The following is a 13,922-nucleotide window of genomic DNA, read 5'->3' as shown; positions in this document are numbered from 1 at the left end:
AGATTGAAATTGACCATGCGAATGCTCAAATCGGGTTGACTGAATTGACGCTGTTCTCTCCAGGTCCTTTGCATTTCATGTTCAATTTCTAGAATTTAGGAGTTTTGTTTTTCCTCGGTTAGCATTTATCAATGACAGCTGAAAAAGTCACCAGTGCTCAGGTGGAGGAACGCAATCTTCAGCGTCGCGTGTAGAACATTGCTAATCTCTTCATGACTAACACTTGATGAAGTGAGCAGTGTCGGAGGCGACAAAGCAGCTCATCTTGTTGCAACTTGTGACCTCTGAGCAGAGCTCTGTAAATGTATCATTATTCTGTTGAGTTCAGATGAATTCAATGTATTCCGTGCATAAAATCCCATTAGTGTTGGAATATTTGAAGCCGCCGAATTACTACGAGATCAGACCAGTAAAAAGTGGTGTTCCAATTCTCATATTGCAGGGCTCTGCACAGTTATATTGTCAGACATGCAAGATGCTGAATAATTGAAAGGTGATGCTGGTCAAAAACAGATCATCAATCCCCTGTGGGTTCTGACATTTCAAATACGCGGGGCACACAGTGGAAAAGGTGACATTGGGAGGTGATATATCCATGGAGAAGGCAAGGTCCATTTGTACAGAAGCCATATGCCATTTACTTGGCTCATATATCTGTCCGAAATATTGACAGATTCCTCCATCACCAAAATAACCTGCCCTGTTTTCAAATGGCAGCTTCTCCATCTTCACCTCAGCTTGTTCCGTTATTAGCTATCAGATGCTCTGGTCTATTGTGCACATGGGAACACTGCGTTCAGATATGAATTCATATTGAAGTATACAGTAAACAAATTAAAAATATCTACAAATCTAGAGGATATTTCCATGCATTATTATACTACTTACACCTGATATGCATTGTTAGGGCTACACAGGTCGATATAGGATCACAGCGACAGAACAGGCGATTATGTGTAACTCGTCCAGGCTGAGGTTTATGCTCCACTCGAGCATCCTTCCAACTTTTCTCATTTAAATCCATCAGTGTATCCCTCTATTCCATTTCCCCCTTACATTCTTGCCCAGGCCCCCCTTCTATACAAAGATTGCTTAGTGAGGAGAGGAGGGATTGCAAAGCATTAATGTTGTAAATGTACCATCAACTGTATACCATTATTGTAACATGTATGGGCAAGACCAGGAGCAGGGCCCATAAATAAAGATAGTAAATAATAAGTCCAATAGTGAATTATAGATTTAAACTAAACTAAGGAGGGGAGGGGGGGGGGGACCAGAGTGTTAGCTTTGAAGTTGTAATAACTGAAGGGAAAATAGAGAACAAAAATAAGGGAAGAACATCACCGTGTCTGTTCAAACGCAGTAGTTTGAAGTCTATTTGTTTCAACAGCAGAAGTATAGCAGGTAAGGCAGATGAACTTAGAGCACTTATTAGTTCTTGGAATTATGATGTTGTGGCTATCACAGAAACGTGGTTAAAGGAAGGGCAGGATTGGCAGCTGAATGTTGGAGGATATAGATGCTTCAGGAGAGATAGAGGGGGATGGAAAAGGGGTGGGGGAGTAGCATTACTGGTTCAGGAGAATATTGTTAAGGGAGGACACCTTGGAGGGCTGATACAATGAGGCAGTCTGGGTACACCTCAGGAACAGGAAGGGGGAAGTCACAATGTTGGGGGTTTATTACAGGGTCCCAACTGCCAGTGAGAGATCGAGGAGCAGATAGGTAGAGAGATTTTGGACAGTAACAGGGTTGTTGTGGTAGGGGATTTTAATTTCCCCTATACTGTCTGGGACTCACTTAGTGCCTGGAGCTTGGATGGGGCAGAGTTTGTAAGGTGTATCTAGGAAGGCTTCTTGATGTAATATGTAGTTAGTCCAACTAGGGAAGGGCAGTACTGGATGTGGTATTGGGAAATGAGCCTGGACTGGTGGTTGGGGTTTCAGTATGGGAACATTTTGGGAGTAGTGACCACAATTCGGTACGTTATAGGATACTTTTGGACAGGGATGAGGGTAACCCTTGCGTTAAGGCTAAACTGGCGAAAGGCAAATTCCAATAGCATTCCGATAACATTTATGGGCAGCACGGTGGCATAGTGGTTAGCACAGTTGCTTCACAGCTCCAGGATCCCAGGTTTGATTCAAGGGTTGGGTCACTGTCTGTGCGGAGTCTGCACATCTGCGTGGGTTTCCTCCGGGTGCTCCAGCTTCCTTCCACATTCCAAAGATGTGCAGATTAGATGGATTGGCCATGATAAATTGTCCTTGGTGTCCAAAACGGTTAGGTGGGGTTAATGGGTTATGGGGATAGGCTGGAGGTGTGGGCTTAAAGTAGGGTGCTCTTTCCAAGACCCGGTGCAGACTCGATGGGCCGAATGGCGTCCTTCAGCATTGTAAATTCTATGAAAATGTAGCCGGTCTGATTAGTAAGTTCGCGGATGACACCAAGGTTGATAGAGTGGCAGATTGTGTTAAGGATTGCCAGAGGATACAGCAGTTCAGAAATAGGTTGGAGACTTGGGCAGAGAAATGGCAACTGGAGTTTAATCCAGACAAATGTGAGGTAATACATTTTGGTAAGTCCAACATAGAGGGGAAATATACCGTAAATGGTAAAACTCTTAGGAATATAGAAAGTCAGAGAGATCTGGGCATACAGGCCCACAGATCTTTGAAAGTGGCAACACAAGTGGACAAGGTAGTCAGGAAAGCGTACGGAAAGGTTACCTTCATTGGATGGGGCATTGAGTATAAAAACTGGCAAGTCATGCTACAGTTGGCTAGAACCTTGGTCAGGCCGCACTTGGAATATTGCGCACAATTCTGGTCGCCACACTACCAGAAGGATGTGGAGACTCCGGAGAGGGTGTAGAGGAGGTTTATCAGGATGTTGCCTGGTCTGGAGAGTGTTAGCTATGCAGAGAGGCTGAATAGACTCGGACTGTTTGCATTAGAACGACAGAGGTTGAGGGGTGACCTGATAGAGGTCTACACGATTATGAAGGGCATGGATAGAGTGGATGGGCAGGCACTCTTTCCCAGGGTGGAGCAGTCAGTCACTAGGGGGCATAGTTTGAAGGTCCATGGGGCAAAGTTTAGAGGAGATGTGCGAGGTAGGTTTTTACACAGAGGGTGGTGAGTGCGTGGAACGTGTTGCCAGTGGAGGTTGTGGAAACAGATACATTAATGGCGTTCAAAAGGCATCTCGGCAAACACATGGATAGGATGGGTATAGAGGGATACGGTACTAGGAAATGCTGAGGGTTTTGGCCAAGGGTGGTATCATAACCGGTACAGGCGTGGAGGGCCTAAGGGCTTGTTCCTGTGCTATATTGTTCTTTGATTTCAGGAGAGACTTCTGCCTCCTAGAGTTGTTAGAATGTGAAACTTTTTACGACAGGGAGTCTTGGAGGCAAATTGAATAAAGAAGAAGCTGGATAAACACTCGGGGAATAGAAGGATATATTGGTGGGGTTAAATGAAGAAAGGTGGGTGGTCGCTTGTGTGGAACACAAACACTGGTATGGATCGGTTGCACTTCAATGGTCTGTTTCTGTGCGACGAACAGTTTGCAATATTCGTAATTTGAGCTGAAGAAAATACTTAAAAGATAATTTAAGAAACCTCATATTGAAGAAGTGCCTGACCTGTGTCCGACTCCACCGAGAAGTAAGGTTGCCCTTGCAAGATACTGTAGGCCACCCTGGCACTGTATCCATAGGTAGGATCATCGGCATCTGTAGCTATGACTTGAATAACTGACGTACCTGTAACACACCCAAAAAATCCAGACAGTTCAGCATGAACTCTTACTGAAAAACTTCACACATGTCAATGCAAACTCTTCTCAAACTTTCAAATGGTTGTTATTTTTTTTTTGCTGAGTATGCGTTCCTTCCTCATGTACTCGAGAGTATCTTCATTGTTCATTGAATCCTACCTACTTCAAGAAACAGGGGTCACTCCAGGTTAGTGCTGCTTTTGAAGTAAGCTGAAAAGCGAAGGATTGTTTTTTTTCCAGAGTCAGCATTTCTGCTGTTGGTACTTTCGCTTCCAGTGTTTTTTTGATAAACAATTCATGAGATTTTCCAATCCTGGAGAAGGGAGGGCTTCACTCAGTGACTGAAGCTGAGAAAGCTGATGGACCAAAGCAGAAGTCCCTCGACATGTGTGAGAGTGTCTTCTTCGGCCAGCTGAACAGCCACACACGCATCCTCCAATGAATTTGAACGCATTCTTTGATACTGTCAGGAGGTCAAATGCAATTTAGATTCTAAGGAAAAATAAACATAGTATTTCCAGCTTGGCAGCACAGAACTTGCTGAAAAAAGAGACATGCTGTTGAAGATTTTAATCTTACCCTCATTGGGACGGATGCAAGAATGCCAAATTTCCAAGGGAGCAACAACTTATGCTTCAAGAAAAATAGGTACTGATTCGTTGGCAGGTACTTTCTGATTGGTTGAGGCATTGTCACGTAGAATACACCAGGGAACAAAAGCGTGGGCAGCAATAGTTCCCTGGTGTATTTGCTATGGCAATGCCCTGACCAATCAGTCAACTTGACCAACCAATCAGCGCCCTCTTCGCTTGCAGCATAAATTGTTGCCCCCTTTGAAATTTGGTATTCTTGTGCCTGTCCTGACCAGCGCGAGATGAAAGCTTTTGAGAGCGTATCACTTTTTTTTAAGCAATATTTATATTTCTTCATTTGAAATAAAATTACTGTGCTAAACTAGCAATATTTGTGGCACAGAAAGAGCCCATTTGGCCACAGTGTCTACGCCAACTGAGAAAAAGTCATCTAGCTCTTGGTTCATTGTGTTGCAAGTTACGACACTTCAAGTCAATGAAGTGTTTTTTAAATGCGACATTGGTTTCTGCCTCTACTTGCCTTTCCGGTCGGGAGTTTCAGAAACCCACAGCCATTTGAACGAAAGTGTTTCTCCTTAAATTCCCCCTGATCCTTCTGCCAATTACTTTGGGTCCATGCCTCGATGTTGTTCCAATCTATTCGATCTAGGCCCCTCATAATTGGGTCCCCTCAATTAAATTGCCCTTCAGCCTTCTCTTTCCGATGAAAATGACTCCAGCCTATCCAATCTTTTCTTAAAGCTAAGAATCGCCATTCCTGGCAAAATGCTTGTAAATCTTCTCCGTCTCCTCTCGGGTGAGGTAAATGTGATAAAGCAAGAGGAGGCCAACAAGCACAATGAGGGTGAATTTCTGCAGGGGCCCTCCGTTCACGGCAACCTAGCTGCAGGGACAGCCGCCACTTCAGAAAATGTCCCGATGTCTTTGCTGAGACGTTCACAGTTGCTCCGCACAACCCTCATTCGGAAATTCAACCTCAGTGTCCATTTGTGTTAACGGCCTATCTGTAAGGTGAGATTGTCAGTGTCCACGCTGCCAATCACGTGTATGTACTGAAGATGTGTACAGCAGCAGTAAATAGAATCATAGAATTTACAGTACAAAAGGAGGCCATTCAGCACTTCGGGTCTGCACTGGCCCTTTAAGCCCACACCTCCACCCTATCCCGGTAACCCAGTAACCCCACCTAACCTTTTTGGATATTAAGGGGCAATTTAGTATGGCCAATCCACCTCACCTGCTCATCTTTGGAGGAAACCGGAGCACCCGGAGGAAGCGGGGAGAACGTGCAGATTCCGCACAGACAGTGACCCAAACCGGGAATCGAACCTGGGACCCTGGCATTGTGAAGCAGCAGTGATAACCATTGTGCTACCAGGTGAATCAGTGATTCACTTGTCCTTAATTTAGTGCATTGTATTCACTACACATAGTGCGGTCTCCTTCACAAAGCGGAAACCAAGAATAGACTGAGTGACTGCTTTGCGGAACACCTTCACTCAGTATGCAAGCATGACCCTGACCTCCTGGCTGCTTCTCATTTTCACAGTATTCACAGTATCCACCAGAATCCCAGAATCCCCACATTGCAGAAGGAGGCCATTTGGCCCACCGAATCTGCACCGACCCTCTGAAAGAGCACCCCACCTAACCCCATTCCCCGCCCCATCCCCGTAACCCCACACAACCTTTGGACACTAAGGGGCAATTTATCATGGCCAATCTACCTAACCTGCACATCTTTGGACTGTGGGAGGAAACCGGACCACCCGGAGGAAACCCACGCAGACACGGGGAGAACGTGCAGATTCCGCACAGTCACCCAAGGCTGGAATTGAACCCTGGACCCTGGCGCTGTGGGGCAGCAGTGTTTAATTTTCCACCTTGTTCTCACGCTGGCATTGCTCTCCTTCGCCTTCACTGTTCCAGTGAAGCCCAATGTAAGCTCGAGGAACACTTCATTTCCTTGATGATGTACTTTACACCCTCTGGACCCAACAGTGAGTTCAATAATTTTGTCCTCCATGATGATTTATTTTATTGCCAAATGCCTGTCTATGTCTTGTTTCTATGTTTTTGCTTTCTGACAGAGCTTATTCTGCACTCATTCTGGACCATTGCTCCCTTTCTTCACTGTAACCAAAGCCAGCCCACCTTCACTGCCTGAAGCGTGCTGAGAAATTACACTAACTACTGATTTAAGATTATAGGTTGGGCTAGCAGTATGGAGCGCTTACACCTGCTACAAGCCACATATGTTCACACACAGGGGCCTGTTATTTGCAGGCAGAAAGAGCATGCCCACACATTGCACCTTTTTCAACTTAACATAAGCTTGGGGGACAGCCATTCCCTGGTTCATTCCCCATGCAAATGTCTTGACCAATCAGATTTTCCTGGTTTGAATTCAATCAAAACTTTGGCAATTAACTGTTCCCTGTTGCATTTTCCACGGCAACGCCGCGACCAATTAAGAGTCCTCTTGCCAACCAATCAACATCTTTTCCTCAAGCAGTACAAATTGTTGTTCTCTTTGAGATTGGTCTTCTTGCGTCTATGCTGAGGAATGGAAGGAGAAAGGTTTCAACAGCATGTCTCTTTTTCAGCAATAGCGAAGATTCATATTCGACTCAAGACACTAAAAGCTTTTTCTCTCTCTCCTCAGGTGCTGCCAGACCTGCTGAGTTTTTTCCAGCACTTTTTCTTTGTTTCTGTGTGACAATCACTCTTTCATGGGCAAGTAGAAAGTTGCTGCTTGCATTAAAAATGTTTTAAAATAATCTTTATCGTCACAAGTAGGCTTACATTAACACTGCAATGACGTTACTGTGAAAATCTCCGAGTCGCCACATTCCGGTGCCAGAGGGAGAATTCAGAATGTCCAATCCACCTAACAAGCACGTCTTTTGGGACTTGTGGGAGGAAACCGGAGCGCCTGGAGGAAACCCACGGAGACACGGGGAGAACGTGCAGACTCTGCACAGACAGTGACCCAACCCTGGAATCGAACCTGGGGCCCTGGCGCTGGGAAGCAACAGTGCTAACCGCTGTGCTAAGATATGAGAGGCAATGTCGATCATCAGCAACAGCACAGAGTGGGCGACAGTGAATCACCAACCAGTTTAAAATTCCACTGACTCCATTGGGATAAGAGATCAGACACGGTGTTATTTCTGCACTCGGATTCCACATGAGCTAACTGGATTCAGGCACAAAAAATCAAACAAGTAGGGCACACACCAAATGGCCTGAGCTCAATGACAGTGATGACAGAAAGCTCATTTGGGCTTTTAAATCTGTAATCTGCTCTATTAACAGTCAGCGTAGAGAGCCTCTTCACTCAAGCATCCATCGTTCCTGTGCTTACCCTCAATTCAATTTCATTCTGAACCACTCTGTTTCTCAAGCTTTTCATGATTCAGATCTCTCTCTCTCTCTCTCCCTACTCTCGCGCCTCTCAGGCCAGAATCTTTGCATGTGGGCAGCATGGTAGCACAAATGGATAGCACTGTGGCTTCACAGCGCCAGGGTCCCAGGTTCGATTCCGGCTTGGGTCACTGTCTGTGTGGAGTCTGCACATCCTCCCCGTGTGTGCGTGGGTTTCCTCCGGGTGCTCCGGTTTCCCCCCACAGTCCAAAGATGTGCAGGTTTGGTGGATTGGCCATGCTAAATTGTCCTTAGTGACCAAAAGGGTGAGGATGGATTATTGGGTTACGGGGATAGGGTGGAAGTGAGGGCTTATTTGGGTCGGTGCAGACTCAATGGGCCGAATGGCCTCCTTCTGCACTGTCTGTTCTATGTCTGATTAGCCCTTTTGATCTGCCTGGAATGCGTATTAGCAGCTTCATGTTTTCTCTAAATGGTCCCAATTTCAGTCTGAATGATCCACAGACGAGTGTCTAAAGGGGAAATGCTCAGGAAATCAGAAGCACAAAGGAACTTGGGAGTCCTTGTTCACGATTCTCGTAAGGTTAACGTGCAGGTTCAGTCAGCAGTTAGGAATATAAGTGCAATGTTAGCATTCATGTCGAGAGGGCGAGAACTCAAGACCAGGGATGTACTTCTGAGGCTGTATAAGGCTCTGGTCAGACCCCATTTGGAGTATTGTGAGCAGTTTTGAGCCCTGTATCTAAGGAAGGATGTGCTGGCCTTGGAAAAGGTCCAGAGGAAGTTCACAAGAATGATCTCTGGAAAGAAGAGCTTGTCGTATGAGGAACAGTTGAGGACTCTGGGTCTGTGCTCATTGGAGTTTGGAAGGATGAGGGGGGATCTTATTGAAACTTACAGGATACTGCGAGGCCTGGATAGAGTGGACGTGGAGAGGATGTTTCCACTTGGAGGAAAAACTAGAAGCAGAGGTCACAATCTTAGACTAAAGGGACGATCCTTTAAAACAGAGATGAGGAGGAATTTCTACAGCCAGAGGGTGGTGGATTTGTTAAACTCTTTGCCGCAGAAGGCTGTGGAGGCCAAATCACCGAGTGTCTTTTAGTCATAGATAGAATACTTCTTGATTAATAAGGGGATCAGGGGTTACGGGGAGAAGGGAGGAGAATGGGGATGAGAAAAATATCAGCCATGTTCGAATGGCGGAGCAGACTCGATGGGCCGAGTGGCCTAATTCTGCTCCTATTCCTTATGGAGTGCGCTACAATTGCGGCTGAGGTCTCCCTGGTTTATTAATTAGTGTATTAAACCTGTTCGGAGAATAAAAAAGCCACCCCCTGGAAGCCACATATGCAATAACTTGGTGGCCATGTTAGATTTAGCCCAGCTCTATTGCCTGAACATACATGGAGCATGTATACCTTTGTATTGCTACAAAAGCTAGTTCTACCTCTGTTAATCTCTGCACTGTGACAATATGATGATTTTTTTTGCAAAAGAACAGACGATAAGGGAAGGCAATGAATCAATTCGCGTCCCAGAACACTTCTCAAATGGAAAATTCTGCCCAATAACATTTGTGTATTAGTTAATAATGCTCTACATTGTTTGAACAGCTTCATTAATATTTTTACAGGAAAGATTAAGTTTTTATTCACTAACAGAACATGGCCATTGCTATAGACCAGTATTTATTGTCCATCCCATGACGGGGTGCTGGTGGGTCACCTTTGTGAAGTTCTGCCATCCATGCAGTATAGATACACCTACATTGCTGGAAGGAGATTCCAGGATTTTGACCCAGGAATGATTTGCAAGTCAGGCCAGTGGGCGACTTGGAGGGTGGTGGTGGTGTTCCTATGTGTCTGATGTTCCTGTCCTTCTAGATGGTCGAGGTCGCAGGTTTGGAACGTGCTGTCCAAGGAGACTTGTTGAGTTGCTGCCGTGCATCTTGTAGACGATGCCCACTGCTGCATTGTGGGTCAGTGGTGGAGTGAGTGAATTTTTAAGGTGGTGGTTTGGGTGCCAATCAAGTGGTTTTCTTTGTCCTAGATGGTGTCAAGCCTCTTGAGTGTTGTTGGATGGTGGACAAGCTTTGAGGAGTCAAGAGGTTTGTTTCTTGACTCAATATTCCAACCTCAAATTTTTTGTTATAGCCACAGTGTTTATCTGGCTCATCCAGTTAAGTTTTTGATTAATAGTTGAGGTGTTGTTTGTGTTGCTTATTTCAGGATGATTGGCGCAGTGTTCACAAAGACTACGGTGTAGCTTTTAACTTAAAGCTATGATTTTATTTACACTACTAAACTGGAATTCGACACTTAGTCCTTAAGAATATACAACTGATCAATAACATCTAACTACACGCAGCTACTGCTAATCCCACCACTGGTATAAACCATAATCTAACCTTACTCAAACTATCTGCTCTTCTGACCTTCACTAGCTGTCTCCTGCATACACTCCTCCCCTAAAGTCTAGCATCATTGCCTTATATAGTTGTAACTGCAGCTCCCTCTAGTGGCTACTCTCGACACTACATTAACTCTTATAATGCTGATAGTTGTGATAATACCACAATAGCAACACTCAAAATTTTGATATTTCTCTCTTCCAAACGTGAGCAAGACGATGCAGGGCAACATTCTCCATTCTAGAGACATGCTCCTGCCAGAGTAGAATCACTCCTGGTTTCCGCTGCCCCGAGGATTGGTGCCCAGGAGCGATTCACCCCCCTTCTCCATGAAAATATGTGCATGATGGGGAGCTGGTGGGATTCTTTCGCAATCCTGGCATTGGGCCGCCATTTTGAGCGGGCAGCCAAATACTGAGGTCAGGCATACTCCCCCCCCCCCCCCCCCCCCACCCCGGGAATTATGGGTAATCGGTACACCACAAATGCATGAGGATGACCCAACCCACCCATTTATTTTCAATCTGGTATGTACACTACGCGGTAGATCCCCACCGGCTTCCTCTCTGACCGGTGACTTACTGGGTGACCTTCTGCACATTGGTTAATTGGAATTCCTCCGCCCCGAATGGGTGAGCTCGTATTCCGCAAGGACCACGGGGAAGACAATCATTCTCACCCCGTAGGTCTCGTGGCGGAATATTACAATAATGACCAGATTAAAAGAAAAAACAGAGACAGCGGCATGTGAAAAAGATGGGAGAGTATGAGCATCCGTCACAATCAACTCCAAGACAACAGGCCTTCCTGGCACATTCAAATCCCAGATTTACTGGCATGGTCATTTGATCCATTCCTGGATTTTGGCTATCCCCCCCCCCCCCCATCACTACCCCCAACTCCGCCCACACCTCCAATCCCCCCCCCCCCCCAAACCCCCCCCCTCCCACCCCCCACCCTCACCCCGCGCCACCTAATACAGATGTATTTCTGGATGTCAACCTCTCCCTGACATGTTGTCTACAGCCCACACCACAGACACAGTGGCCTCACTCCCCCCCCCCCCCCCCCCCCCAGCTACATTGTCAACTTGGAACAAACCATCCACATCTCCAGTCTCCTGTTTGCCCCGAAGATGAAATATTGTCTCCATGGCCAAGATCACCTATCTTACCATACCAACATCACCCTCACCTAGTTCCCCCTCTCTCATCCTCGCTTCCCAGAAAGGACATCAAATAACAATGTTGATTGTGAGTCAGAAGTTTGGTTGTTCAAGACCAGACACGCCAGACCGGTACTGGGGGAGCACTGGGTCAGATATCCAACCAGGGTCCCATCTGCCCCCTTGGGTCCCATGGCACTACTTGGAAGAGGAGGCGAAACCAGTTGTCACCAATGACTTGGCCAATTATTTCTCCCTCAATCGACATCACTAAATCCGATTACCTGGCCATTTTCACGTTACAGCTTGCGGGATCTTGCTGTGTGCAAATTGCCGCCCCGCCTCCTTCGTCACAACAAAGACTACATTTTAAAAAGTACTTTGTTGGTCGTAAAGAGCTTCGGGCCACACTGAGGTTTTGAAATGCTCTGTAATAACACAAGTTCTTTCTTTCTGTAACCGCCTCTGGTCTTACACATCATCACCCCTCACTCCAACTCCTCCCCATGCCCACATCCCCCAATACCATCCCAAAGCGGTCTCCATTGCTCAGATGAAAGCAAACAAATGCTGGAGATCATAAGTAAAACCAGGATATGCTCGAAAACCTCAGCAGGCCCGGCAGCCTCTGTGAAGAGTTAGCGTTTTGAGTCCAATGCAAGTCTTCTTCGGAACTTCCTCTTCCAAAGAAGCCACGTTGGACTCAAAAGCTTCACTCTGTTTCTCTGTTGGACTCAAAAGCTTCACTCTGTTTCTCCCATCAGAGTCAGGTCCTGCTGCCCCCACTCCCTTTGCCCACTACTTAGGGCTGTGCCCGCTGAAAAGTGGGTGCGTGTAGGCGCCCATTGAGGGACTGACTGCCTATTTTTGTGATGCCTGTCCTGTCAAATGGCCTGCCTGTTTCAGAAAGCAGCTTATTGTGCAGGATTACAGACTGACACTTGCTAATAATTGGTGAAGCAGCTTCAGTCTCTTAAACGCTGCCAAAATACAATTTATTACAGAGGCAACACAATGGGGCTGAAGCCCAATTGATAATTCAAACAAAATGGCCGTGATTCTATTTGACAGGTCTTACAACAACAGAAAAAAGCATGATTTATAACACATGATCATGTTGTTTCTATTTTTGCTCACTGAGTCGATTTGTCCAATGTGATGCTAACAAATGAGATCCCGTATACTTACGGTGGGCTGATGTTCACCATTGTCACACTGAAGGGTTATTTTTTGTGTAAGTGGTGCAGTTTGGCTGTTCTGTCTTAAGCAGCGATGACAAATGTTCTCCAGTACCAGCAATAGCAAGCTCGCTCAGAGCTGCAGCTGATAAACAGTCACATCAGTAAGCAAATGGAACCTGAATTCTGGCACTAATGTTCTTTGACAATGGACTGCAAATCAACAGCAGGCACAAAAAAAGCAAAGAGGCTTGAAGTCTATTTGCAATGTGATGTATCATCAATGACCACGCGAGGAATGGTGAACAATTGTAGCTTTATTGCGCTAGATGTAAAGCCTCCTGTGGCTGGACCCAAGAATGGGGGCAGTGCAGGAGAGCGTACACTTTTATACAGAGCCTGCTGGGTGGATTTACCGTAATAACTGGAGTACAATGGCAGTGCACCATAATACATGTAATGTATGTTCAGTGGTTTACCACACAATGGCAACAACTCCCTTGGACCTGGCACATTTACAATGGTGAAACAGGAAATGGCAGAGGAACTAAACAAATGGTTTGGGCAGGGCTTCCTGCCCTTCCTGCCTGCCGGTGTCGCCAAAGGTGACGCCTCTCCCTCTCCACCCCCCTCCAACGGGAGATTCCCCAGCGGCAAGACAGGTGAGCCATGCAAAACAATGTAGACATCGACGGGACTGGATAATCCTGCCAGCGGTCAATGGAGAGCGGCCTCTGAGGCAGGAGGACAAGACGCTCGCGGTGGGGCTGGGAAATGCCACCCTTTGTGCCAAGCTGCATGGAGGGTGTAGAGATAGGGCAATATTCCCTGGCCTTCCCATGGTGTGTTTCTTGGCAGCGGGAGGTGGCCGGCCATTGGCCAGCGGTGGGAGAACTGACCAATCGTGGGTGTATTGGCGGGAATCCCCCTAAATCCTATAGATTCTGGAATGATTCCTGCAAACTGGAAAGTAGCAAATGTAAGCACTCTATTGAGAAAGGAGGGAGATAGAAAACAGTGAACTACAGACCTGCAAGCCTGACATTGGCAGCATGGGAAATGCGAGAATCTATTGCAAACCATGAGATAACTGGACAGTTCGAAAATAATGGTGGGATTCGGCAGAATCAACATGGATTTATGAAAGGGAAATCATGTTTGACCAGCTGATGGGAGTTTTTGAGGATGTAACAAGCAGAATAGGTCAGCGAGGAACCAATTAATGTGGTCTATTTGGATTTTCAGAAGGCTTTTGACAGGTCCCACATGAGAGGTCAGTACAAAAAATAGAATGCACGGGATTCGGGGTAAAGTATTGGCATGGATTCACACGGGATTCGGGGTAAAGTATTGGCATGGATTCACACGGGATTCGGGGTAAAGTATTGGCATGGATTCACACG

General features: G+C 46.2%; 1 protein-coding gene across 4 annotated transcripts in view; it reads right to left on the bottom strand.

The window, feature by feature from the left end:
* Positions 1 to 13,922, bottom strand: part of LOC119965744 (cadherin-6-like) — a 206,715-nt gene that overhangs the window by 105,292 nt on the left and 87,501 nt on the right. For all 4 annotated transcript variants that reach the window (XM_038796523.1, XM_038796524.1, XM_038796525.1 and 1 more), the window contains exon 4: positions 3,650 to 3,769. In XM_038796523.1, the coding sequence (XP_038652451.1) occupies positions 3,650 to 3,769 (120 nt within the window). The remainder of the gene's footprint in view (positions 1 to 3,649; positions 3,770 to 13,922) is intronic.

The sequence above is a fragment of the Scyliorhinus canicula genome, chromosome 5 (assembly GCF_902713615.1).
Source record: "Scyliorhinus canicula chromosome 5, sScyCan1.1, whole genome shotgun sequence".
NCBI classification, from domain to species: domain Eukaryota; kingdom Metazoa; phylum Chordata; class Chondrichthyes; order Carcharhiniformes; family Scyliorhinidae; genus Scyliorhinus; species Scyliorhinus canicula.
Note: the sequence above shows the minus strand (reverse complement) of the source record. Positions and strands in the feature narration are given on the sequence as shown.